This window comes from Squalius cephalus, assembly GCF_949319135.1.
Source record: "Squalius cephalus genome assembly, chromosome: 14".
In the NCBI taxonomy this organism is placed as follows: Eukaryota; Metazoa; Chordata; class Actinopteri; order Cypriniformes; family Leuciscidae; genus Squalius; species Squalius cephalus.
The window spans coordinates 27300412-27328060 of record NC_137135.1 but is presented as its reverse complement, the minus strand read 5'-3'; the positions used below and the strand labels follow the sequence as shown (position 1 = coordinate 27328060).

At 37.3% G+C, this 27649-nt stretch overlaps 4 protein-coding genes across 9 annotated transcripts; all 4 read right to left on the bottom strand.

Annotated features, from left to right (window-relative positions):
• Positions 1 to 690: 690 nt before the first annotated feature.
• Positions 691 to 9786, bottom strand: nocta (nocturnin a). Its single transcript, XM_079892938.1, has 3 exons — positions 9331 to 9786; positions 2194 to 2454; positions 691 to 1969 (listed from the first exon to the last, which is right to left on the bottom strand). Exons 1-3 carry the CDS (start codon positions 9524 to 9526, stop codon positions 1083 to 1085), a joined length of 1344 nt encoding a protein of 447 aa, XP_079749064.1. The 5' UTR covers positions 9527 to 9786; the 3' UTR covers positions 691 to 1082.
• Positions 9764 to 12491, bottom strand: c1qtnf2 (C1q and TNF related 2). 3 transcript variants are annotated; one of them, XM_079892940.1, is made up of 3 exons: positions 12319 to 12483; positions 11820 to 12076; positions 9764 to 11541 (listed from the first exon to the last, which is right to left on the bottom strand). In XM_079892940.1, exons 2-3 carry the CDS (start codon positions 12061 to 12063, stop codon positions 10904 to 10906), a joined length of 882 nt encoding a protein of 293 aa, XP_079749066.1. In that variant the 5' UTR covers positions 12064 to 12076; positions 12319 to 12483; the 3' UTR covers positions 9764 to 10903. The 3 variants fall into 3 exon arrangements, with proteins under 3 accessions (XP_079749066.1, XP_079749065.1, XP_079749067.1); XM_079892939.1 differs by having other exon boundaries at positions 10011 to 11541; positions 12427 to 12491; XM_079892941.1 differs by having other exon boundaries at positions 10011 to 11541; positions 11820 to 12132; positions 12319 to 12481.
• Positions 12492 to 12722: 231 nt separating this feature from the next.
• Positions 12723 to 18974, bottom strand: slu7 (SLU7 homolog, splicing factor). Its single transcript, XM_079892933.1, has 16 exons — positions 18855 to 18974; positions 18366 to 18529; positions 18050 to 18203; positions 17886 to 17966; positions 17195 to 17359; positions 16505 to 16573; positions 16299 to 16334; positions 16072 to 16197; positions 15710 to 15807; positions 14684 to 14751; positions 14427 to 14566; positions 14176 to 14337; positions 13981 to 14085; positions 13631 to 13705; positions 13420 to 13533; positions 12723 to 13305 (listed from the first exon to the last, which is right to left on the bottom strand). The coding sequence occupies exons 2-16, from the start codon at positions 18512 to 18514 to the stop codon at positions 13126 to 13128; spliced, it is 1722 nt and encodes a 573-aa protein (XP_079749059.1). The 5' UTR covers positions 18515 to 18529; positions 18855 to 18974; the 3' UTR covers positions 12723 to 13125.
• A 155-nt stretch (positions 18975 to 19129) lies between these two features.
• Positions 19130 to 25867, bottom strand: fermt3b (FERM domain containing kindlin 3b). 4 transcript variants are annotated; one of them, XM_079892930.1, is made up of 15 exons: positions 25663 to 25867; positions 24743 to 24893; positions 24059 to 24292; positions 23842 to 23958; positions 23329 to 23497; positions 23142 to 23244; positions 22961 to 23068; positions 22741 to 22869; positions 22564 to 22610; positions 22349 to 22473; positions 22043 to 22149; positions 21104 to 21319; positions 20818 to 20942; positions 20495 to 20636; positions 19130 to 20374 (listed from the first exon to the last, which is right to left on the bottom strand). In XM_079892930.1, the coding sequence occupies exons 2-15, from the start codon at positions 24864 to 24866 to the stop codon at positions 20195 to 20197; spliced, it is 1926 nt and encodes a 641-aa protein (XP_079749056.1). In that variant the 5' UTR covers positions 24867 to 24893; positions 25663 to 25867; the 3' UTR covers positions 19130 to 20194. The 4 variants fall into 4 exon arrangements, with proteins under 4 accessions (XP_079749056.1, XP_079749057.1, XP_079749058.1 ...); XM_079892931.1 differs by having other exon boundaries at positions 19836 to 20374; positions 24743 to 24870; positions 25663 to 25802; XM_079892932.1 differs by having other exon boundaries at positions 19836 to 20374; positions 24743 to 24867; positions 25663 to 25788.
• Positions 25868 to 27649: the final 1782 nt, after the last annotated feature.

Here is a 27649-nt window from a genome sequence, read left to right as displayed (position 1 = left end):
TATCTGTCAGTTATGAAACCATAGAACACAAACCAAAAAAAATATCAACAAACTTTCTCTAAATATACCATATGATATTAGATGCTCTACTGTGGAGACTTTAGTCTGTGGCATGTACAGGGATTACTGGAGAGCACTTTACTAAGCACTTGCTCTGTATTTCTGTTAATTGGCTCTGAGGGATTCGGGCCGGAATAGGTTGGCTTTAAAGGATCACAATCTTTGGATCCGGATCATAAAAGTTTTCACCTATGCAAGGACAGATTTAAAAGGCAGCGTGAAGTAGTTGTAGAAGTAATTACAATCTTATAATATATAAACGAGTCAGTTCAATATTAGTGTGAATATCAGTAACTATATCATAACTCAAACTAGAAAGACGCATATCTGAAAAATTTGTCATGATCAGGTAAGTATCTTATATGCTGGTGACTTTTTAACTTATGAAAAGTTTAAAAAAATAATGTTACAAAAGTTTTGTAAAGCTGACATTAGACATAACGATTGTATTCATATTAGATATGGTAAAATGGTTGACATTAATAACTTGACTATACAATTTGAAAAAAAAAAAAGTTTTTCAGTCTGCAAAGAGGACCATAGGAAACTTACTGCAATGTATCAGGAGGACTGATCTAGATTTCCCAAACCAGTTCAGTTTTGCTTATTAAAGAATGAGACACCACACAATTTAAGTACACTATTATGTTTTGTATTATTGGTCAGTGGCAAACATATTGCTGATTACAGTGCTACTAAAAAGAAAAAAGTACAGTCAATATAAATATAAACATTCTTTCACTTATGGAACCTTTTAATTGAGAATGTGCGTCTTCCTGAGATCATCTTTTAGCACTTAATAAATTACAGTATATTGCACAACCTCAGTATAACAAACAAGAGCATGATAATTATTCATCTCAAAGGAAACTAATGTGCACAGGGGTGCATTAAGACCTACATAAGTAGGTCAAAATAAAGTTTATGTGAATAAGATAATTTACATTCGGAGCAATAATACAGATAATGCATTCTCACATTCAGACAATAGATTCCTATTGGAGAGCACTAATGATTGACAGCTACATGAGCCTATGAGGCTGCTGACTGAAGCTAAGGTCACACACCAGTGACAGATGATCAGAGGGGTAATGGTACGACGGAAGCCGGTCCGGCCCGATCTGCTCTTCACTCGGTATCCTGAGCACGGCGTCCACCTGGAACGCTCTTTCCGAGTACCAAATGTAGTCCAATGTGGAGCAGCTCTCTCCGCTGGGCCGGATCTTCCAGCTGGTGTAGGGCGGCTCAGTGGTGCCGTCCTCACTCAGACACTTGTAAGCGCTGTCTAGCCCCAGCGGAGAAGTCATAAAGCGCCTGTACACTTCCTCGCTCGGCTCCGCGTTAAAATCCCCACATACCACCAACGGAATACCCTCTTCGCTTTCCCCAACCCTAGTCCGGTTTTCCTGATCCATCTCTGGGTATGACTGTGCGGTTATTTCGCGGAGTTGCTGGAGGAGATGAGCCCCCTGCGCACTACGAAACGCCTCCCAGCCGCTCCGCGCTTTCAGGTGCGTCACTGCCACGCAGAAGACTCGACCCGTGAGCCGGCAGCGAAGCGTCACCACGACGGCCACCTGGTTGGTTTTGAGCATCATGGCGGAGAGCCTGAGGTGAGCGGTGTGGAGCAGCTGGAAGCGACGGCGGTTGAAGAACAGAGCGCATCCGTCGGGGCCGTTGTTATTGTGGACGTCCAGGCAGGGAGAGCACGGCTTGGGGCAGAAGCTGCTCTGGTAGCCCAAGCTGGCGAGCACAGGCTGGAAAGTGTCAAAGTAGTGGTCCACCTCCTGCAGGCACAGCACATCCGGCCTGTAGGTAAGGATCTCTTCCAGTATCAGATACTTCCTCTCAGACCAGTTCAACGCCTCTATCGGACAGCGCACAAAACCGTCCTTGCCCTCACCCAGAGCTACAGATACATAAGAAAAAAGAATGTTTATGAGCATCATATGGTAGCAGTGCAGTTAAAGGTGAAGTGTGTTCAGTCCTAGATTCATATAAAGATCAAGCAAGGGGTTTTTAAACTGGGGCTGCAAGAAGGTATTAGGGTCTCCTCAGGAATTTTGAAAAATAATAATGATTTTTGGCTGTCAAAGAGGAATCAAATACATGACATAAGCAGACAGACTGTACCTTGTGCTAATATGTTCCACTGCATGATCCGGAGGGGAGCGTTCTGCAAAGAGCAGGCTCTGGTCATAGTAAAGCCTCGGTGCAGTCGAGGGGGCCGGTTCCTCAAAACCTCCTCGCACTCACGCAACAGCGCGTCTGGGTCAGCCTGCTCATACTCGTAGTCGTCAGGATCCACATGTGGGTCTGACAATGCAGCGCTGCTCAAAGTCTGGGCCAGAGTACTGAAGAGTCTACTGCTGCTGCTACTGCCCATCTGACACACTGCAAACACACACACACAACATGTTACACACACTCTGGCATAGTTGTAGAGAACAGTTTTTGGAAAACTTTACAGATTCATAATAACATATAGATATATTATAGGTGCTTTAATTGGACTAAATAAATCGTTTTTTCACGTTTTTAAATCATTTTTAGTTTTTTGCAGTTCACTTTAAAAGCCCCGCAGTGTGACAAATACATTTTACAAACATTGCACATGAAATCAAATAATATGAGGACATAAATGCTGCATGTAAAATACATATGCAAATTAGTTAAAAAATAGTTTTAGATTACTCGGCATGTTATAATGCGGAAACTGCCGTCACTCATTTTCACAAACACAGTACACACAGTGTGTGAAAGAAGACACTAAAACCAAACAGGAGCCAATGAAGATATAAATAGTAACAGTGTAACATCCACTCTGTATGACAATATAAACAGTAGCATGATGACAGCACATGGTAGTTATTTAAAGTGCAGATAAATTAGGCCCAAGTACTGTCTGTTGTTACAGGATGTCTTATATAATATGCCGCATGACAACAAAATATGCACACTTCATACAGCTTGAACAAAATTGGATTGTTATTTGCTACCTCGCAGTGTATTGTTTAAGTGTGGAAAAGCACTTTAACGGCATTGATAAGTTCACAAGATTGCATGGTTGATTCTTTTGGGAACTAGAGAGATGTCTGTGGCTGTCGGCATCTGTCTGGGCTTGTTTTAGTCCTCAAAAGAGGTTTAACTAGTTATGAATCACCTATTAACATTCTTGCATGTTTGTTAGCTTGTATGCAATCTCTATAGACGATATTTCAATAACCTCATTAGCAAATCAAACCTCAATGGAAACTAAGACATTGGATGCTAGTTATAGATAGTTCTGTAAATTATTCATCTTATTAATGGACAATGGGTTAACTGAATCCAGTGGAAACTGCCGTCTACTGTCTGTCATGACAGCCTCACTCACAGACACAATATCTAGAACAAACTGCACTATAGGGAACACCGACTGATCTTCCTGTGGACAAGAAAAAGCAATCTTTATTTCCATGAGAATCACTATTACTGTTGCTCATATATATAATAAACTGGTTACACTTTATAAGGTGTCTTTTTAACACTGTAATTATATATTTAAGTACGGACTAATATTAAGTAACTACTTGTACTTACTACAGGGTTAGGATTAGGGTTTGGTTTGGTTTAGGGTAAGTAGCATGTAATTATGCATAATTTATAGATGACACTGTAAAATAAAGTGTTACCAATAAATATTTTTTTATTTCATCACTTGGTGCGTATTAACAAGCATGTCTGATACCTCAAATCATGTAGCTTGTTAAGGAGAGGTTTTCTATTACTTTAATAAGCAATAGAATAAAATGCAATCTCTAGCAGAGAATAAAAAGGTTCTCGTTTGACTCATTTGACTTAGACCAGTTAACAACCACTTAGCAAACACCCAGAATACTCCAGCAACTGCACAGTCACATACTAAAAAACACTCAGAACACCTTAGCAACAACAGCATAGCACTGTTCACATTTGCCATTGTCTTGGCAACCACCAAAAACACAGTAGAATCAGGAACACGTTTGCATGACTAAGTGGCACACATTTTCATCTTAATCTAATATTCACACTACCATTCAAAAGTTTTTTTTTTTTAAGAAATGGATACTTTTCTCATTGAGGATGCAATACATTGATCAAAAGTGACAGTAAATAATATATATATATATTAAAATAGTAAACAGTTATTTTAAATTGTAACAGAATTAAACAATATTAGTTTTACTGTATTTTTGATTAAATAAATGAGACTTGGTGAGCATAACAGACTTCTTTCATAAACATTAAAAAAACACTACTGACCCCAAACGTTTGAACATTAGTGTACTTATATACTTAACTACACTTAGTGTAATTATGTTCATTTAAATACTGATTTCGATTCATTTATCTCATCTTACACATCTCATCTGATTCATCCTGATCCACCTCTGTCTCCTCCTTTACCTCCAAGAGAAAAATACATACTTCCAATGTCTCTCTATTTATATGTATGTGGTTGTTTTTGTCTTCGTCATATCGGAAAAGCATAATCTTGGTATTATTTATATGTGACAAGTAAAGATTTTCCCTTTATTAATGGAATAGTCAAGTACTGAATAATCAGGGCTGTTCATGGGTGAGGTTGGTCATTGCTTAGTAATCATTTAAACCACACAGCACCCATAATTTAAAGCAATAAATTACATTTTAAATTTGTAGGCCACATTAATCTATTGTATCAGCATTAAAAAATCTGATTTGTCATCTTGTCTAATTTAAAACTCACCATCTCCAGACACATTCACTGTAACTAAATCAATGACTATTCAATGTCTATGGTCTATACAGTCACTTTCTTAAACATTTAGGACTAATATTAGTCTAAAACACTTAGAAACATGCATTTCTTTTAAAACTACCTCTTATTTTTTCCTTTTCCACTGAATGTCTCCGATGCATGCAGATCAACTAAAGGCACAATCTTCTTCACTGTGACTTTGTGGGAGTCCAGGGCTAATTCAATGATGATCCAGTATCCGATCAGTGGGTCAGTGAAAACACAAGTTGGTAGACAGAGAGAACACTAGCATCCACCCTTTGAGCTCTTTTGCTTTCGTATGCGAAGATTCTGGGGGCTGTGGATGTGACCGCGTATGTATCTGCGTGTGTGTAACTACACAAAGGGGTTCCTGAATGAACCAGTGTGTCTGTGCTTCCCCTACCATTCATTCTGAACAATGACTCATTTGAAAATCACGAGAGGGACTCGATGCATGCCTGCGCATACATGTCCACACAGCCATGCACGTGGGTAAAGAGAACCGTTCAGGCCTAACTTAATCTATGGATTGAGGAAGACCGTGTGGCTCATTTGTCTGGAATATAATAAGGTCACAATTTTTCACTGACATTTTACAGTAAAGTTCAATTCGTTAACATTAGTTCACGCTTTAGGTTTCATGAACTAAAAAAAAAAAAAAAAAAAAAAATTTACAGCATTTATTAATCTTGGTTGATAATAATTTCTACATACTGTTAAAAGTTTGGGGTCAGTAAGATTTTTTTTTTTTTTAAAGTAATTAGAAATTGTAAACTTTTATTCAGCAAGGACGCATTAAATTGATCAAGAATGACTATCAATACTTTTATACTGTTACAAACATTTCTGTTTCAAATAAATGCAGTTCTTTTGAGCTTTCATTCATAAAAACAACCCTGAATTTTTTTGACCAGTTTCCATAAAAATATGGAACAGCACAAATGTTTTCAACATTGATGATAATAAGTGTTTTTTGAGGACCAAATCAGCATATAAGAGTGATTTCTGAAGGATCATGTGACACTGAAGACTGAGGTAATGATGCTGAAAATTCAGCAAGGATATTTTAAAATATATTACATTTTTAAATATTTTAAATTCTAATTATAAATATCAATATTATGGTTTTACTTTATTTTAGAGCTAGTAAATGTAGCCTTGTGAGCATAAGAGATTCCTTTCAAAAACATTTAAAAAATCATACCAACCCCAAACTATATACTAAAACATTTATAACATTTAAATTTGTATGCATTATAAAAATTATAAAGTGACAATGAACAATAGTATATTTATAAATCAAATTTTTTTTTTATCTTAAATTCATGATATCTACTGCATTAAAAACTAATGAATTTTAAAAGTGTTAAAAAATGTCAACCTATCAGCTAAAACAGAGAAAAATATACAGTTGATTTGGAAGCACGAGAAGAGATTATAAAGCTTCATTACATAACTGATGCTCATTCTACACATCACTGAGCTCTCTCCCCAAGCTCTGACATTTACCACTTCATTTGACTCATTATATAAGATCATGAAGCAAGACTTCATATTTTAGGGACTAAATATAAAGCTATCCTCTATTTAAAGGTGCAGTGTGTGATTGAGCGGCATCTATTGGTGAGGTTGCGAATTACAACCAACAGAAGTTACGGTGGCCAAGATGTCGTCGTCGTCTGAGACAGCAGAGAGTAGCCAGTAAATGAGGTTTCTTTACAAAGATGAAGTAAGAAATGATGTTTACTTAATTATTCAGTAAAACGAAATGTTATTGCGAATATTATTATTACTTGTTCATCATTGTGTCAGTGTTTTTATTCGCTGACTTGGTCAGTTTAGGGCTCCTGTAGAAACATGACGGCGCAAAATGGCGACTTAACATGTAAGGGTGTGTAGATAGAAACTTCTCATTCTACGGTAATAAAATGGTTCATTATGTAAGGTCTTTATACACTACTGAAAACATAGTTATGTAAATGATATTGCATTTCTGTCAACAGATCCTCCTAAATATTACACAGTGCACATTTAACAGAAACGCTGACAATTTCATTAGGTATGAAGATGATGCACAGCACACCAACTATAACCTAAAAACTATGCCTAAATATCTAGTTCATTTATGAAACTCTAGAGGGTGCAGGCTGATAGGTCCTTTACTTCCAGTCTGCAAGTAATCACATCATTACCGCATGACACAAGATGATTGGCTTCTGCTGATCCTGCAACCAGTGCTCAACATTTAAATAGTCTGGTTCACTGTTTGCTGTAAGCTAGACCTGCAGCGCGCTTTCAGAGTTCATCTGAAACCCTCCACCTCCCCAGCTCCACCTGCCTAGACCTGCTACAGGATTTATGCATGTCTATTTTTATGCAGCAGCAGCATATCTTACATGCTTACGGCAAAGGCCATCGCTAGCGGTGCTGACGATTCTAGGGGCCCCCGAGCCCAGTATTCAATAACATGCTAAAACTATTCCAGTTGTCATTATTGAAATGACATTTAAAGAGAAGCTTCACCTTGGACCAGGGCCGTAATCAACATAGACACTGGGAGAAACACACATCATTTTGTCTAGTAGTCAATAATCATGGATTTTTCATTTTACCTTTGGGCCATGCCAATATTGAATACTTGCTTAGATCCTTGCCTTGGACACTATGATGCATATATTTGCTGGGGAAAATACCATTCTAAATCCAAATTGTACAATGTAAAATTAAATACTGTAAGAAAAAATGATGTGGACGTCGAAGATCTCAAAAATGAAGTTTACAGAGAAGTTTTAAGTACAGCATAGTAGTGGCAAGGTAGCCTACATGAAGCACCTTGGGTTCACCGGCATCAGAATGAACCCAGAAGATCCAAATCTTAAAACTTTTATCCTGTTACAGTTTACAACTCTTAATGTAAATGAAGTTGCTCTTGCTGTAACAGCTGTGGTCTGTAAGTTAATGAAGCTGAGACACCCCATTGTCTGAGAAGGTTCTCTTTTCCACCAGCAAAAGAGACAACCTTTTTTCCACCAAAAAGTGTCTGTCCCACACCCAGTCCCATTCTACAACTGACTACCATTTGCACCTTCAATGGTGAAGAAACAATATAACTTGACTTCCTTCATCTCTATGATAATTAAGCCATTTTGGGGATGAGCTCTTTCTAAAATATATTTTGGAGTGGAATCTGGGTCGAGGCAGACTACATTTTTTTACTATACTATACCTCACTGTTAGTGTTAATTCTCCCACAATTGCTGGAGCTGCTTTTACTTGCTTATTCAGTCAAAATTACATAACATCACTGTTCCCAGACCTTGTCCTGATCCAGGTCAAATCCCTTACACAAGAGCGGTCCTGCGGGGGGCTTTGTTCACACAGAGCTAGAATCACTTTTCTCTTTGCTGGTTAACAACAGCTTTTGGTTTAAAGTATGTGCTTGTTACCTTCCATCTTTTCATAAGCTAAACACAGACATTAACATTGTGTCCTTACTGTTTAATGCTACAAGGAAACTGCACAAATGATGCAGTTTGATAAATGTAACACAAGTCAAGAGAACATATCTCACTCAGATAAGCAAGGGAAAACTGTTGGGGATCGAACCCTTAGGGCCTGTAAATGCTGCACTGTTTACTGACCTTTAGCAGGACTATCAAGTTTCCTTGAACGCACTCTAGAATAGATCCAAGTACAGAACACCAAACTCAACAAACAATATTGAGAAAAACTTAATTATATATAGAAATTTTCTTAAAACAAAAAATGTAATACAGTCTAAAATCTCTTTAGCAGTGTTGTTGCTCAAACTAATAAAAATAATTTTCAGGCTAAAGCTAAAATAAAATAAAAATATTAGATTAAAAATAAAATGAAATCAAATTAAACATAACAAACTTCAATGGAAACTAGAAATGTTGCATTGGCATAGTTGTCAACGAACTGAAATAAGTTTAAGTTACACTAAAATCACTCAAACTAAAGCTGAAATAAAAAATAAAGCTAAATACAACTGATAAAACTAAAACACTGCTCTTCAGTGACAGATTTGTTAGACAATTAATAAGCACACTTTAACTTAACAAATGCATCTGATTAAATACCATAAAACGCCTTTATAAACGAAATTAATCAACACGGTTATTAGGGATTTGTTATGGGAAACTACAGTATGTTTCCACTCCTCAGGATGTGACAGTCATCACTCCCACTTACTGTACATGAGTCATTATAGTTGTGGCATGAGATGAGGGACACGCTACGATGATCACAACTAACTCACATTCTTTAAAATGTAGGCTCGTGTCTCATAAGATTCTCCGCAGTAACTTACTCTCACACTGAACCACACGACCCCCCAACAAATGTAACTGAATGTACTGTCTCAAAACCGAATATGAATATCCCTTTGCCTTTCTAGACAGAATTTAGTGCGTTGGTTGTGATACACAACCCGGGATATGTGATTGAATCTTAAATTAAATTACCTTGTAAAGAACCGAGAAGAACGGGTGAGGAGTTGGACCTGGTTGGAGAAGGATGAACACGGAGTCGTGAACTCGGAAGGCTGCTTTCCTTCAGAGGAGCGGATTTCTTTGGATGTGTCCCCAGTGATGACAGACAGACTGCGGCCAGGTCTCGATGAAGCAGCGATGAGCAGCGCCGGGCGGGATGCATTATCATTCTTAGGTTGACCCAGAACCTCGGTTTAAACTGATTCACTCTAGCAAATTATGGTATGGATACGGAAGAAAAAAGTTTACTGACTTATATAACACTTGTAAAATACATTTTGAACACTACTTAGACATGGCTTTTCGCTGTATGGAAAAATGCCGGTAGAAGTGTCGTCGTCACATTCCAGGGTGACACATGAACTATATTTTGATAGGGGAGATTAGAAGATTGAGTCTTCATGTACTAATAAAATCACATCATTTATTGAGTCATTCTATGTATATAAAATATTTATGCTATGTATAAGAGTTCAACATTTGAAACAAATCTCAAATTCGTTTAAGGAAAGATACAAAATAGCAAGATGTTATAACACGACATTCACCTACACACCAGTGAATGGTTTAGTCCTATTGTCAAAGGACAGCCCGTGCCTTTTCTGAAGTAAAAGCCGGACAATGGGAGGGACTTAGAACTACTCCCGCCAATCAGAGTCGAAAGTGCTGAGGCGTATGGAAATTAGTATAATCGTCATCATTGACGCACGTTGTACGGGTTTCCAAACGCACAATCCATATTTGGTTACATGATTTTCTTGTCATTGTGAGAATTACCCGGTAAGGATAATCAATCGTAGCCTACCTTTTAGGTTTAACAATGGCTGAACTTATTACAGCTTTAATAAAACGAAAGGCCGTAGTTCTGTTAAAATATGTCTATGTAAAATTCGTGTGTACAGATTGACTTTGCAGTGGGAAATGAAGGAGGACAGACATAATGTATAGCACAATGTATTTACATCCTTTAATGATCACCTGAATGACCGTAGGTTTAATTACTGCACTGTTTATGTCAGCAGTGTTTTTGCTCATGAACCTAGTATTGATTAGATGATAACAGCAGCATGTTTGACTGCTATTTTCAGACAAAATGACTCTTCAAAAGGAGGGTTTTACAAATCTCTAGTGACGGCGTGGTCCAATAAGACAAGGTCATACTAAACTTTTGAACCATTGTGGAATACATGATTAGATATGAAAAGTAAATAAACAATAGAAAGAGAAAAAAACAATCATTAACAGAACAGGCTTTTAGAAGGTCAAAGGTCATGTATGTCTAACGGTACAACGTGGCTAGAAGTCCACTGAGGTAAAAGGTCGTTTAGACTTTTAGGGGCCTAAGATTAGGGTCAAGGTTGCAAAATACTTGTAGTAAGAAAATAGTTTTCCATAATACATAAGGAATAGATTTAGGTCTTGACAACTCATGTTTGTTAATACGTATCCCTCATTTTGCTCTTATTCTGGTGTGGTGGATCTGTAAACACTGGATTATTGGGGGTCATTTTATAAAATGTATTTGAGACAAATATAAAAACTTCACTCAGGATGATCCAGAATTTGTCATTATATTTGCCTCATTTGGAGCCACCTGATCAGCAAAAATAAGAAATCCTGTGAAAAGACTGTCAGTCCAGAATGGATCAAAAAACAGTCCATTTTGTTCTGAATAGAAGATCTGAAGCCAGACCTGATCTCCTTTTTGCAGTCTGAGTATTGTTGATCCTGAGGCCACATCGTAATTTCCTGTGTTAGCGTCAAATGTTCTGATCTTGTACTGGCCGTTTTGAACAAGCCCAATTGCCAGGTGTTTGTTAGCCAACGTGATGTCATATGTGAAGTAATACACACCAGGAATTACACAGTTAAACTTGCCACTGGTGGCATTGTAATGACCACCCTCGTTCATTAAAATCCGGTTAAAGCGGATGGGCGTGCGTTCTTTGGGATAGCTCTTGGTTACCGCCACAGAGAAAGCCGATCGTGCCTCTGTTCCACAGTCACAGCCCCCGGGGGCACCAGTTTCCCCCTTATTTCCCACCTCTCCTTTGATCCCAGTGACTCCAGACACACCAGGTGCTCCACGCACACCTTTTAGCCCCCTTGGCCCTGCCTTCCCAACAAGTCCTGGGCGTCCTTGGTGTCCATGTTTTCCAGGGTTCCCAGGACGACCCTGTTCACCTGACATGTGAGAATAAATATTCACAAATTTGTACCACCTAATCTGAAACAACTCACCCATTTGATTTTCATTGTTTGTTTGTTTTTTAAATCCAAATGTGATTTCATATTTATACTTAAATATATTTTAAAGTGAGATACTATAGATAAATAACTATATGAATAAAAATAAAAACTAATATAAATCAAAATGAATACATATCAGGTAAAAATAAAAATTTGAATACTTTGAATATTATTTTTCATTAATGGTATTGCAGCTGCACAATATACAGTACCTGTCTCTCCCTTCTCTCCCCTGTCACCATCCTTGCCATCCTGGCCATCAACACCTGGCATCCCCATCTTGCCTACGCTACCGCTGGGACCTACTGTACCTGGACTCCCTGGAGGACCCCGAGGGCCTGGCAAACTGCAGCTAAGCTGAGATGAATGGATGGTGAAGTTGCGTCCCTTCTTGGATGAGTCTATAGTCACAGAGAGCAGAGACAGCAGGCAAACAGCCAGTGGTAACTGATGCATGATGCAGCTGTGCCTGCAAACAGAGCAGATGGGGCCAGATTTGTGTTCTGGGGAATTTCCATGGATTTCCTGTATACACATATAAAGAGTTGTGCACGGAAACAAGCACCAATAATCACATTATATACATGCAGGTTGTGAATAATGCAGTTATTAGTAAACATTTAGGTTTTAATTAGGTTGTAAATCTAAATAACTGACCAAAGTACACAATTTAACAACACATTTAAAGCATGCATTGGAAAAAGCCCTCACCAGAGGAATGAGATTTGCGTAGCAATGCAAAGAAAAGGTCCAGCTGCCCTTTCGGCAAAATCAAAAAGAGAGAATATAAACTAGGCTTGTGAAGCGATTGTATCTTACATGTCCTCCACACAACTTTGCAAGCATCCACCCAGTTTTAGCACTGACATGCTCTGCCAGATAGTTCATCCATGATGTAATTGAACAAACTGTGGGAGGGGATTCATTTGAAAACGTGTCAGACTTTTATACTTTAGTTCTGCAGGCCATAAAACAATGAAAAATGGCTTAAAACTACAAGAAAGAGCTGTGTAAAGTGTGCCTTCAAATACACTTCTGAGTATTTGCAAAAGAAATTTGGCATGAATTGCATGTTGAATAGACAAAGGCATAACAAACCAAACATAGCCATGTTTAGGTATAAATATAAATGTTTAATGTTAACCACTGCTCAGGTTATTGGAATTATGCTTCCATTTAAATACCTTGGAAAGAGGGAATGGAACCTATTTTGTTAAATCAAAGCAGATGATTCACCAAACATAACCGATTTGTAATTCATTGGGCACTTTATATTTAAACAACTAATAAAACAAATGTCTATGTACTGTCAACAATCTTGATTTACTACTTGCCCAAAAACAGATTTATACAAAGCGAAAAGAATTGAAAAATGAGCAACTAATATAGGACTTTTTCCATTCATGGTTTTTAAAAACAACGGTCTTTGTATAACACCGATTCAGCAAAATCAGATTTTACACTAACTGAGACTATGACATATCTGTGGTTGGTGACAAAAGACATTTATGTTTTCATTCACTGCCCCAGGAAAGAGGCCATGGGGTCATCGGCTCGGTAACGTTTCATGCGGAAGGCTTCCATCTCCTCCTCTGTGGGTTCACGGACGTCCTTTAGGCTGCTGTACGGCCTCTTCCTCTCGTCAATCTGCATCAGTTCAGCCACCTGCTTCAGCCTCTGCTCCTCCGCATTCAATGCCTGCACAAAAAGACACATTGTTTTCCTTCACAATAGGCTATGTAGAGCACAGATGCGTTCAGCACATGACGATACAAGTGTGTGTGAGTGGCATTAAAAAGAAAGTCCACCCACCTTCTTCAACTTTTCTTTCTTTTTTGCTTCATCCTCCTCATCACTGCTGTCAGAATCTCTGTGTTTCTTGCTCTTTTTCTTCTTTTTCTTGTCTTTCATTTTTTCCTGGTGCATCTGTGAAATTTTTTTTTTTTTGGTTTAATACAATCATCTTCCTGTCATGTTCTTCTACTGTAATCATATCACAAAAAGGGGAAGGCTGTTAATGTACCTGTAAAAGAGTCTTTGGTTCTTCACTCGTTTGGGCCTCCTGTTCATCCTCTTCAAATAGAACAGAAGAATTACTCTGGAAAAAATAAGTAGAATTTTTTTTTTTACAGATTTGTGAGATAAATATATAGAAATAGATGCATGATTCCAATAGTATGTATTAAATAATAAATAATAAAAATGAAACAAATAATAAAAGTAATAACATACATGTTTTTAAACATAATTCATAATTTTAAAAAATCAGATTCTTGCTGCCTGTATTACCAACTCATGCATCACATTTTTTTTCCAGTGCATTACAAGTAGCAATGGATGGTTCCATTTACATGAACTACATTTGACACTCACCATTACTTTCCTGCCAGCTTCCCCTGTACAGTAACTTTGCTTCACCATCGAGTGGCAGCATTTGTAACCCCAATATCCATCTTTCCAATATGATCCCCAGATACACTGCAAAAATATTTCATGTTTGTAAAACAAAATCCAACATTATTAGCTTCTCCAGTTATGCAACACTTCCAGTAGTGCCAGCTAACTTACCATGTGGTTGTTAATGAGCACGTCCTCCTCGTATTTGGAGCAGGCCACAGCCTTCTCCTGTCCCTTCAACACTGCCCCGTGACGAGAATACTCCACATACTCCTCTGTCTGAGCCAGCAGAAGCTCTCGCGGAGGGGCGTCCAAGTGTTCCTCCCCACCGTACTGCAGAGAAGTGCAACATCAGCAAACAAGCAGGGGAAGGGGTATATTTTGCTATTTCACTTGTCAACAAAGGAGATTCTACACTGTACCCTTTCCAAAATAGTCTCTTTCTGTTTCTCTTTGAAATCGTCCTTTTTGACTCTGTAGGATTGATGGAGAAGTTGCAGCTTGGTTGGATCTGCCTGGAGGTGAACTTCAGATCCCTTCTCATAGGCTTCCCAAGCAAAGACTGCAGAAGAGACACACAAAACAATGCTAGACCAACAAGCACTGAGAGTTTGGAGGCCATTTTTAACATCAGGTACAGAGGAATTTTTGTATGAGTTGACAAATCAAGACTACTCACGCTGTGTCTGGGCCATGGAAATGGTGTCTCCAGAGTAGCGCACAAAGTTGTCACCGGCATAGCCCACCCTGCCAAACCAAACACATCAGTTTGAGGACAGGCAGAGAAACAATTACAGAAATAGGCACATTTAAATGTTCCATTACATCACCTATAGTGATATTTTATAGTGACTTTTTTTTAATAGCTTACTGGAATTTAGCAAGTTAAACACATCAGCTTCTTTGGCATCTAGCAGACTATTTTCATTTTTACAATCCAATATTTAATAGTCCCATTAGAGAAACTTGGGCTTAGTGGTGTACAATGTGTTGCAAACTAAGTAACTCTCTACTTAGTGGTTCTCAAACTGTGGGGCACGCCCTCATTGGGCAACAATCAAGTGCGTGAATAGCAGTTGGCACTCTGCCTTTATTAACCGGCACCAAATGCCAATTCCACTGAGTCGTGCTTCTTCAGACCGTTGACTTGTCACCATCTGAACAAGCCTGACATAGAAGTTTTTCGTAATAGAAAAGCACCTCTTCAGGAATCACAAGTTGATATTGTGAACGTGCTGCTCCGCTGTCGTGTTCCGGGTCGGCAAGAAGACATACAAGAAGCTGAGCTCATCAAAAGAGCTCACTGCAGCCACTGATTATATATTGTTCATCCAAAGCATCACTAAAATGTTAACATTTTTGTTTATTTCAATTAAAAGGTATTTTCTGGCTATTACTCTCTCTTACGGTTATATTTTTCAATGATTCAATGGCATTACAACTTGAAACTATTACAGGTGTTTGACATTTGTCACGTTTATCAATTTTAAAAATCTTTGTTTTGTATTATTTTTAGCTACATTTTTAAAGGTTTAAAGAGGGGTGTGACCAAAAAAGTTTGAGAACCACTGAGTTAGTGAGAGACCCCTACTTAGTACACAATTTATAACTTCCCTAACATAAAAGTGATGATCTTGGACAGTCAACTTTATATTAATATTCACATCAGCACATTTATTTTGATTGCATGCACAAATGCCCCTACTCTTCTGGATTCTTTCCAGTGTTGGAGTACGGGTTCTCCCTCATGGCTCGAGTCTTAGGATCATAGTAGGCTGAATTTGGATCCAGATTTCGGAGATACTGTAAAATAAAGACAGCAATAGTTGGGAAAAACATAATACAGCACTCTGTGGTAATAATATTGAGTACTCATATGCTACTACTACTACTAATGCTGAGGAGATCATATTTATCCTCTTATAAATCATACTTATGGGACATTTTAATGGGAACTTAAGTGTGACTTTCTTTTAGCTCAGCTGCCAATTTTTTTTTTAGAAAAACAAATAGTGTCATGTCCTCGATTAACATACATCGGTTTGCCAAATTTCAAGTTATTTTTACCTTAGCGATGTCCTCGCGGATTCTCAGGTTTCTGACTGTGATTCGTCTCTTGGAGTCAAAGTTTTGTCCGGGCATGTCAAAGTCATCAACATATTTGTCCTCGTCCTCATCTTCACTGCTGTGGTCCTGGACAGGGTGAGGAACATTTTTAATGAGTGCAGAGGCTCCACAATTTAAGTTTTATAGTCCAAAATGTACAGAAAGATTAAGTTGAACATGATATGTACCTGAGCTGCATCATCATCAAGATGCTTCCTTGAATTCTAGAAGGATGTTAAAAAACGTTAACGTTTAATTTCATCAAATACAAAGTTATGTCAAATATATAGTAAAATTTTCATGGTATATGGTTGTCATGTTTTGTCATTTTTTTGTAAAAAGAAACATTCCAGCATAGTTATAAAATGAATGTGGAAACATTTTTAATACTTACAGCTTCATCTATTAGTTTACCAGAAGCTAACTCCTCCTGGAGTTTCTGAGCTTTAAGAGTACGCTTGGCCTGTAAAAAAAAAAAGTTATATATATATATTAAATTAGCATGCATTATGGCTTATACAAGTAACAAGTGGTTCCCAAACTTTGGTAGAGAAAAATATTTTTATATGCACCCACATAAAGAGACTCTCAGACATGACCTCGCTTGCAAAATCCTATAGGATTTATTTGAAATGTAATTAATACAGTACTGCAACTTATTCATTTATTAATAGGCTTCTCTTTGTGTTCATGATGTTCGGCTTAACATGTTTGGCTTATTAATGTCAGAAGCTAATAAGTTGAGGCATGCAACCCACTGTGGTCTCTCTTCATTACCCACCGTTGTACTGGTGAATCCGAGGGCGAGATATGCCTCATCAGTTTCTTGTCTTTAAAACACAGTGCCTACACCGGATCTGACATGTCACATCGCACCACAACAGCTTGAGGCTGTCTACACTGGACGCGACAAAAGTTTGGGAACCACTGGCCTATATAGTAATAAGACCCTTCCAACAAAATGTATGCAAATGGTCACGGGATAAAAACTTCTCTTTGCTAAGAAAAAAACTCTGCATCAATGGCCTATCAGTATAATAGAATAAACATAAATGCACAAAAAACTTCCAACAACATGACTTACCAGATCAACTTTTGAATATTCCTCTACAATGCGCATGTGCTCATCGGGATCGTACCCATTCCAGCGATCTCGCTTTCCATCATAATCCATTGCGAGCTGAATCTGGTCTTGCTCATCTGGTGCCAAACCTGTGCCAGAAAACTTCGCTCCAACCTTTCTGGGTCTCTGTGAAAGACATTTCAAAAGTGTTTACCATTCAAAAGTTTGGTTGGGTTGGTAAGACTTTTTTTTTTTATGTTTCTTTTTTTAACGTCTCTTATGCTCACCAAGGGCTGCATTTATTGGATCAAAGATACAGTAAAAACATTAATATTGTGAAATGGTACAATAATTTAAAATAAGCTTTTCTAGTTTAATATACTTTTTAAAAAAGTTGTGCTGCTTAATACTTTTTTCAGGATTTTTTGATTAAGAGAAAGTTGAAAAGAACAGCAATAAAGACATGTTATAATGTAACAATAATCATCATAATCATTAGAAATCTTTTGTTACATTATAAAATGTCTTTATTGTCACTTTTGATCAATTTAATGCATCTTTGCTAAATAAATACTGACCCAAAACTTTTGAACGGTAGTATACACTGCATAGTATTCAGTAGTAATAATAAGCAAGTACTCCATTCTGAAGGCAGCATAAGAATGTGACCAACATATAAATAACATCACAACACATATTTTAAACTGTTCACCTCCAAACAGTCTTTCTTCTTATGTGTCATGGCACCACAGTTTTCACATGCTCCTTTTCTGTATTTCGTGCTGACTGATTTCTAGTTGACAGGGAGGCAATCAGAAAGGGTTTTAGACATTAAATAACTTAAATTATGTCTATCTGAAAAGGGGAAGTGCTTACTTCTTGTACACCTCTCTTGTACCAATCTCCAATAGGTGCAAATAGACTCTGTTTTTCGTCCTGGGGTCTCTGGTGCTTGAGGGTGGGTCTCTTTGATGGGTCGATGTACCAAGGCACAGAGGAGATGTACTGGGGAATATGAGGGTTGATATCCCTGGTAACAAAATATTACGGTCAGGAAAAAAAGTTACAGGATATATGACGGCTATAAAATCAAACAAATTCACACTTTTTATTATAAATAACAGTCCTGATATCTATGAATGTTCAGTGCATTCTGCTCAAGTTTTATTTCCATTCGCTCTGCTCAACATACTTTCCCTCCTCGTCAACTTCAGCTGGAGCATTTCCCAATTTTCTCTGTTCTTCCAGCTCTTTCTTCTTCCTCCAGTCTTCTCGGGTCATTTTCTTCGGCTCTTCGAGATCTACGATCCCCTCCGTCACTTTAGGCTCCTCCGTCGCCATGATCTTCAGCTGTACCTATATATAAAGAGATTAAAAACATATATTCACATATAGCAATAATTTAACTCTGAAAACAGTGAATGTGGGGAAAAACACTCCTCGTGATACCCAAACACAAAAACACAGACATCTAAAAATAAGAGATCAAAATCTGCTGTGACACAGTGTAGACATCTGTTTAAAATAACAGAAACCAGACAGTTATTAAAATATGTATTGCAATTTGAGTTATGTATTATTTACAGCTAACGTTACTTGTATTTGACGTAGACTTAGCTTTAAATTTAATAGCCAATATCTCTTACAAGTCCGGCTTTAAGTCAGTAAGTCGTTAATTTACCTTATTTCTTGTGTGAAATTCCACAAACGATGTTCAATATTTTACACCTTGATCAGTCGGTTGCGCGAGTTGTTTACAAGCGTGTTGAAAGGACTTCCGGGTAACGACTTCCTGTCTTCCTCGCTGTGACGTGCTGCATGTACTTGTGTGTCTGAGTGTCGCCATCAGCTGGACTAAAGAGGATCCCTGTGGTCAAGACTGGAAACTTACAGCCGGACATTCTCACACATCTGAACGGTGGGTGTTGTTTCAGGAAACAGTTTGAGGAAGTTTATACTTTCAAGTGGTACTACTTATTTATTCCTCACAATTACAAATCCTGTAGCAGGGTAAAAGATTTTACCGTTCTTTTCTATAGATGTTAGAACAGCTGTTTCCTTTAGTGATTTAGAAGATGCTTTTATCCAAAGCGACTTTGGCAATCACAAGGGTTAAGGTCACTGTTAAACAACAAGTCATATTGGAATTGCAAACAACCTCAACTCTCAAAATAATGTAGAAATGTTGCTACATTTTTGGTAAAGTTAAGTTTTTTTTCAGTCTGAAAATGAGTTAAAATTATACTAGTACTAGAAGCTCATAACTGTGTTTGTTGCATACACACACTCCAATAGTAACATTTTTGTATGGTTAAAATGAATACAATAGTGTACCATAATGCTCAATATTTCAGTGCATTACGTTTTTCATACTTCTGAATAATGGAGAATCAACAAGGCTGTGAAACTCATCAGGACAATGCAGAGGTGGCACTTTGTTAACTGAGTGAGTCAATACCAAGCTCCCCCACCCAGAATGACACTGAAGACTATTTAAAAATAGCCCTGATACAGTAACTGAAACTCTGTCGGACAAAGATAGGACAAAAACTCTGTTGGACAAAGATACTGTCAGCTACTGGCCAAAAGAACTTTGCCTGATAAGACAGACAATGATAGACAATGGTTTCCTGAACTGTAACTCAAATGAGATGGCAGAAATACAGACACACTTCTAATAAGGACAAGTGCGGTACCATGTTTTATGACAAAATTCATTGTTTTTAGATAGTTTTAAAATAGTTACAAAGTTATAAATCATTCATTTAGTCATATCTTCCTGTTAGGCAGTCATATATTAAGTGTGATGATTTATACAGAATCATTAGATGTGCATATATGTAACAAGATGTGGAAAACATGCTTCACTGTTAGACAATAATTTAAATGCTTGTATGTTGATCAGTAAAATTAAAACAGTTAAAGGGACAGTTGCTAAGCAGTGCGAACACTGAATTCTTATCAGTTTCCTCCATTTGTAGCATCAGAGATTTTTCTTCTCTGTAAGTTGTTGCTTTGTGCTCAGAGAGCCTCGTGGCCGCCGGTGAGTTTGTGGAAGAGCTCCTCGTTCAGTGTGTCGCTTTGCTGTCGTGAGCGAGTGGACAAGAAGATGTATCCTCCGATGTACTCGTGCACAACCTTACAGTCTGCGTTCACGCAGCTGAATGCTATGTTAATGTTTCCGTCGAATTCAATTGCAACCTTAAATAGAGAGACAGGTGTCGATAATTTAAAAGACTGTATTATATGAGAACCTCTATGTCATTATTCAGTGCCACATATTTTTTCCCTTATTTTTATTATAATTTTATTGAAACCTACCTGCCGTATGTCCCAATTGACATTCCACTGTCTCATATTATTATAACGCCAAGTCTTCACCACATCTCCAACTCCCAGGTCTATGCGGATCAGACGGTTGTTAGCGATGCCCATAACTTCATCCTTACGACTGCCCTTAAACCTGAGAAATTATTGGATTGTGAAACTGGATCAGACTTTTATAAAATCTCTAATATTATAAAAAGTCTTTTTACCACATACCACTGCATATCTACTGTTTCTTAAATATCCAACAAGCGTGTTTAAAAGGTACTTCAATAGCTGACCATCTTTTTTTGTGCCTGTAAGGTTAGTCCATTCACCTGATCATGAAGTAGGAAATTCCAAAGTCAGGCAGAGCTTGCCAGATCTGCAGAAACTTCAAGATGGCAGATGTCAAGGAAAGCTGGGCGACATTCTGAAAGGCTTCCAGGATACGAGGGGTTAACTGAAAAGAACAAGAAGAGGTGAGGTTGTGGTAATTAATATAGAATGGGCTATAGTTTATATATAAAGGTAACACAAACACTGAATAGATTACCTGAAATTAATATTGCAGTTATTGTACAACATAAAATGCCTGGCAAGCACCTTTCATGGTCACTCTACCTGTTTGGGCTTGTATTTCTTCTGGTATCTTGGCGAGACGAGGCTGTGTGTGTTGATGCTGTCGTCAGTTTGTGCAGCGGGAGCTGCAGAATTGCAACGCTGCATGGAAAGGAATGTCTGGATGTTCTTCACTTCACTCTCATAGGAGCTGTCCAATAATGTCAGGCCTTTGGACGCCAGTTTACAGGCGGCCATCCATTGAGAATACTGCTTCTCCTGATTGGGTGGGGTAGGTGGGAATTAAAAAATAAATAAAATAAAAATTGTTTAAATCTCTGCAAGTACACTACCATTCACTCTCAGAAAAAAGGTACAAAAGCTGTCGCTGGGACAGTACCCTTCAAAAGGGTACTAATATGTACCATTTAGGTACTAATATGTACCTTTGAGGGACTAATATGCACTCTTTAGGTACAAAAGTGTACCTTTTGAAAAGGTACCGCCACAGTGACAGCTTTTGTACCTTTTTTTCTGAGAGTGTTCAAAAGTAAAAAGAAAAGGATATTCAGCAAGGATGCATTCAATTGATCAAAAGTGAAAGTAAAGATATTTATAATGTTACAAAAAATGTCTGTTTCAAATAAATGCTTTTCTTTTGGGCTATATTCATCAAGAAATCCTAAAAAATGTATTGTTTCCACAAAACTATTAAGCAGCACAACAATTGATAATAATAAATGTTTCTTGAGCAGCAAATCAGCATATTAGAATGATTTCTGAAGAATCATGTGACAGTGCTGGAGTAATGATGCTGAAAATTCAGCTTTGTCAGAATTTTTTATCTGAAAATATATTCAAATTCATATTCAAAAAAACATTTTTTACTGTATTTTTGATCAAATAAATGCAGCCTTGGTGAGCATAAGAGATTTCTTTCAAAACATAAACATTTCTTATAGGAGTTTTGAATACAGATCAATGTTATCGACAGTTACGTACATTTTCACAACGCAAGTAGATTTCGTTCATGCCTTCTGGTGCAGGAATGAGGAGTTTGATACAGAACTTCTGGCCTGCTACACTGACATCAGGGGCGACCTCACAGCCTGGGGAGATGCAGATTAGTTTCAGTTTACACAGTCTCATTACACTGTTGAGTGTGTCTTCTCCACCTCCACTGAGGTGTGAAAACATATTCACATGATATACAGTACATGCACAGTGTGGGGGGAAGCTGCACACAGAAATGATTCATCTGACTGAATTTGTATTTTTTATGTATTTTATTTCTAATAAATAAATGACCTTTCAGGTTCAGTTGTTGCATGGGTTCTCCATAGCGGTCCTCTTTGCTTTTATAATAGGAGATTGATGTGTCCTGAAAGTTGCACCAGTACTGCTTGTAACCCTTTAGAGTGAGTCTCTTTGGCCTACAGGATGGAAAATCATATCATCATAAAATCATAGGTCAAATGATTTTAGGACTGACTGTAGGATTTAGCCAAAGGAAAGAGCCTCACCGAAATATTTTCAAATAGTCATTCAGCTCTGGAGCAGTCATATTGTCCTGTGAAAGTAAATCAGATGTTCACTAATGTCAGACTTAGTACCTCTAAATCTGTCTCTGCATTCCACCTCCATGTCGCTTTGCTGCTGTTATATTAAAGTAAAGAGGATTTATTCAAAGTGTCTCTCACCAGTATGTCTGTGCTGTTGCCGTCTCCCACCATCTTAACCTCCAGGGATTTCAGGGCAGACTCTAAGTCATCCATCCCTTGACAGGAAGAGACCATGTCCTCAGACAAGGACAATTTTCCTATGTGGTACTGAATAAGAGAGTGGAGAAAGAGAGGTAAATGTAAGAATGCTATTGCTTACTATTACTGGCACTCTGGCAGTATTATTTTTCTGTTGTACCTGCAGCGCTCCAAACAGCATCATTTCCTCTTCTGTACAGTCTATGTCCTCCAAGAGAATCGCCCAGCGAGCTTGCTCATACAACTGCGTCAAACGCACCACATCATACTAGAACAGAGAGAGAATCAATTTTCCACTTCTTTCAGTTTCATGGCTCTGCATATCATAACCAAAGTCCTACCTTGGGATCCATATCATGGAACGTGTAGTATTTGAAACGAAGCCATAGTCGGTCATTCTCTTGTATTCCCTGCTGCATTAGTGAACGAGATGAATCCAACCACCTCCGGGGAACAGAGGAGCATTTATTTTAAGGGCGAAATGTGGAATATTATTTTTTAATGTGTATCTTTGTTTCTCAGCTGTACCTGGTGTGAATATGTGTTTTGTCCACCACACTGGCCGGCCGGTAGAGTTTAGCGATGGCTTCAGGAGCAGGTGAGGGCAGACTGACAGACAGCATTTTATACACCGCCTCAGTCTTAGGAGAGTCAGCAAAATGAGCCGGCATGCCATTGTACAGAGCTTGAACAGAACCTACGTCAAGATAAAATCCACTTTAAACTAGAATACTAAATGATAACTCTAAATTTAGGCCTTTGCCATTCCAGTTTGGGGTCAGTAAGTTGTCTTTTGTTTATTTAAATTAGTACTTTTATTCAGCAAGGACACATTAAATTGATCAAAAGTGTATAATGTTAAAAAAATGTCTACTTTAAATAAATGCTGTTCTTTTTTATTACTGTTTTACTGTATTTTTGATGCAAGTAAATGCAGCCTTGCCACATTAGAGGTTTCAAAAACATTTTAAAAATCTTGCCTATCCCAAACTTTTGATTGGTAGTGTAACAAAAACGTATTTAATGTGTCATTTTGTGCACCTGCGGTTAGAGGAACATCTGTAAGATCATACAGCTCTTCTGAGGAATCTTTGTCTTTCTTTTTCTTTTTTTCTTCAACAGGACGAAGCAAGGAGAGCTCCTCTGGGTGCCGAATATCTGAAAGCGAGAAAGATTCATTTTGGAAATGGCCACCTGACACTTGGTAAAATGATTACAGATTGCTTACAGAGGGGACATTGGATCCAAGCTCACGTACTGAGAACCCTGCAGATGCCCACGACAGTGCGAAACACAGAACTGGAGAAACAGGCCCGCATCCTCAGAGTCGCCCCGTTTGGCAAGCCCAGTCGCAGAGGCTTGTGCTGTGGAGTGAAGATCAGGCGAGCGTCCGCGTGGACCCCACATTTGTCCAGTGTCCAGCCGGTCCGCAGCAACCACTGCTGCTTCTGCTCCCACCACAGGGCATGATCGGACCAGTCCTTCTTCAGCTCTAGAGATAAGACACAAGAACATCTCACGGGGTAAATAAAGATCGAGGAACCCTACATAATTCTATACATGGGTATTTACAAAAATGAAAAAAGTTGTGCTGTTGACCGATTTTTTTAATGTTTTTCAATGAAGTCTTTAATTCTCACCAAGGCAAAATAAAATGTATTTAATTTTTTTTTTTTTTTAAACGTAACATTGTTAAATACTTTTATAACATTTCTGATTATTATCAATGCTGAAAACAGATGTGCTGCTTAATATTTTTGTGGAAACCACAATACATTTTGTTTTCATGAATCTTCAATGAATATAAAGTTCAATAGCAATTTTTTGTAAGAATGTAAACGTAAAAGCTGCTGTCACAGAATTATTGCACAACTAAAATGAATGATATGCATCTTTTTATTGACAAATATAACATTTTTGAAGCATCTAGAACATAACTCACGGGTCTGCTCAACTAATTTGAAAATAACTCCACCAATGTGCAGGTCAGAGGTCACACTGATTTTGAAAGGTGGGGCATCAGGTCCAAGCTCCTCCACTGCGACTGTAAGGTCCCACGCTGCCATTCTGCTGCCAAGAGACCCCAAAAAAAGCTGGAACCAATGAGGTTTGATTACACACAAGCTATTCTGTACAGTACATTCTTCTATTTCAGTGTTGAGCGTAGACCAAAGTGTGAACTTTAAAAGGCATGATAAGCAGCTGTACATCACAAGGTTAGCATGATCATACTGATGGTAATGGACACATCACCAGCACATGTGTCATACCCTGTGAGTGTAATCATGCTATTTTGCTCCAAGTTATGTTTAATATCTACTGTGACCGATACTTCCCTTTTACACACGAATCACTTGGAACCACATTTCCTCTTTTAATCAAGCGTCTAATCCACAACTAGATGTTAAAAGGTGTTTTGGTGTATGGTATTGGTCTGTGTGTGTGGGTGTGGGTCTGTGTGATAAATGTGAATGTAGTTCACTGAAACTGAAAACTGAAATAGACCTAAACTCAAGAAACTTTACACACATATTTAACATTTCAACTTTAATTGTAACATAAATGTCTTTTAAACTCTATATTAAAATAAATGAATAGAGAAATTCATCACTTAGGAACGGCAACGTGCTTAGTCGGGTAGATATTAAATGTGTTAGATGTCATTTAATCAGTTTTATACTGTATTATACTATAAATTACTATTCATATTCATCCTATTAAATGACTATTCATATTTCTAAATGATTACTTGTTTATGATCTGAAATAAAGTGTCTACAGAAATGTCTCACTGTTGTTGTTTTAAACTACTCACTATTATTAGATCAAAATATGAGTCAAATATTGAATAATATTTTGTTACCTTTTCTGTTGTGCTCTGGATTTGCCGATAGAGTCTTAGTTTTGCGCAGCCAATTAAAAGCTGGTAGGTCCCTTTATGAGATACACAGACAAACACACACTCATATGGGCAAGACCCCTCTGCTGTGAAAAATCAGTTGTGGTTTTTCAGGGTATGTCAGAGCTGACAAAAAAGGGTGTTCCTCTTTTCTCAGCTTCCGTATAACGGAACTGTATATTACAGTTTTATTTTCACACTGGGTGTGCTCTTACACACACACACACACACACACACACACACACACACACACACACACACACACACACACACACACACACACACAAAGAAGAACTAAAGCACTAAGAATGTTCCAACATCAAATGTATATAATTTTGATCTTCCTAGTGGTCATCAGTTGAAACACTCTGCAAGAGATTATTTTAGAAGATGATACTTTTTTTTGAGTTTTTAATTTGGCCCACATTGAAAAAAGATGTGTAAAATGGGGTATGTTAAAATGACATTTCAATGCTATAGTTCCACTTCAAATAAATCTGTTTTTTATGACCTCATATTAATTGAGAGAGTGCATCCAATATTTGTACTTTATATATTTGCTATATTGTTATATATATATATATATATATATATATATATATATTGTTATATATATATGCTCACACACACACACACACACACACACACACACACACACACACATACAGTACGGTCAGAAGTTTGGAAACATTACTATTTTTCATGGTTTTAAAAGAAGTCTCTTGTATTAACTCATGGACCCCTATATATTGGTATAGTCCCATTTGATTATGCTAATCAAGCCTGCATTTATTTGATCATAAATAAAGAAAAAACTGTAATTTTGTGAAATATAATTACAATTTAAAATAATGGTTTTCTATTTGAAAATACTTTAAATAATAATTTATTTCTGTGATGTAAAGCTGACTTTTCATCAGCCATTACTCCAGTTTTCAGTGTCACATGATCCTTCTTAAATCATTCTAATATGCTGATTTATTATCAATGTCGGAAACAGTTGTGTGCTTCTTAATAAAATTCAGTTGTGTGCTTCAAAATGGGGATATTTTGGGGATATTTAATTTAATTTAATTTTATCAATCAATAAATTCCACTAGAAACAAACCTTGTTGTATTATTTTAATTTAATATTGTGAAGCTGCTTTGATACAATCTGTATTGTGAAAAGCACTATACAAATATACTTGACTTGACTTGACTTAATATTTTTTATTAAAAAACCTGTGATACTTTTTTTCAGGATTCTTTGATGAATAAAAAGTTAAAAAGAACAGTGTTTATTTAAAATATAAATCTTCTGTAACAATATACCCTACCGTTCAAAAGTTTGGAGAATTTTTTTGAAAGAAATGAATACTTTTATTGATTATCACAGGTTCGAAAAAATAAATAAAAATAAAGCAGCACAACTGTTTCCAACATTGATCATAACTGAGTATCAAATCAGCATGTTAACATTCAGCATTTATTCAAAATAGAAATATTTTCTAACAATATAAATCTTTACTTTTCACTTTTTATCAATTTAACGCATCCTTGCTGAATAAATGATTTCTGAAGGATCATGTGACACTAATTATGCTGAAAATTCAGGTTTTAAAAATATAATAAATTATATTTTAAAGTATATTAAAATAGAAAACCATTATTTAAATTGTAATAATATTTCACAATAGTTTTCTTCTTTTTTTTCCTGTATTTTTTATGCAGGCTTGACGAGCATAAGAGACTTATTTCAAAAACTTTTGAAGTTTCCAAACCTTTGACCGGTGATGTATGTCCTAATTCATATAAAGTTGAATCTAAAATCCCGATTTTGAAACCGGACCATTCTAGACTAAACAGCGGACCATCTATTCTAGACTAAACAGCGGACCATCTATTCTAGACTAAACAGCGGACCATCTATTCTAGACTAAACAGTGCGCTTACAGCGTCTTGCCGCTAG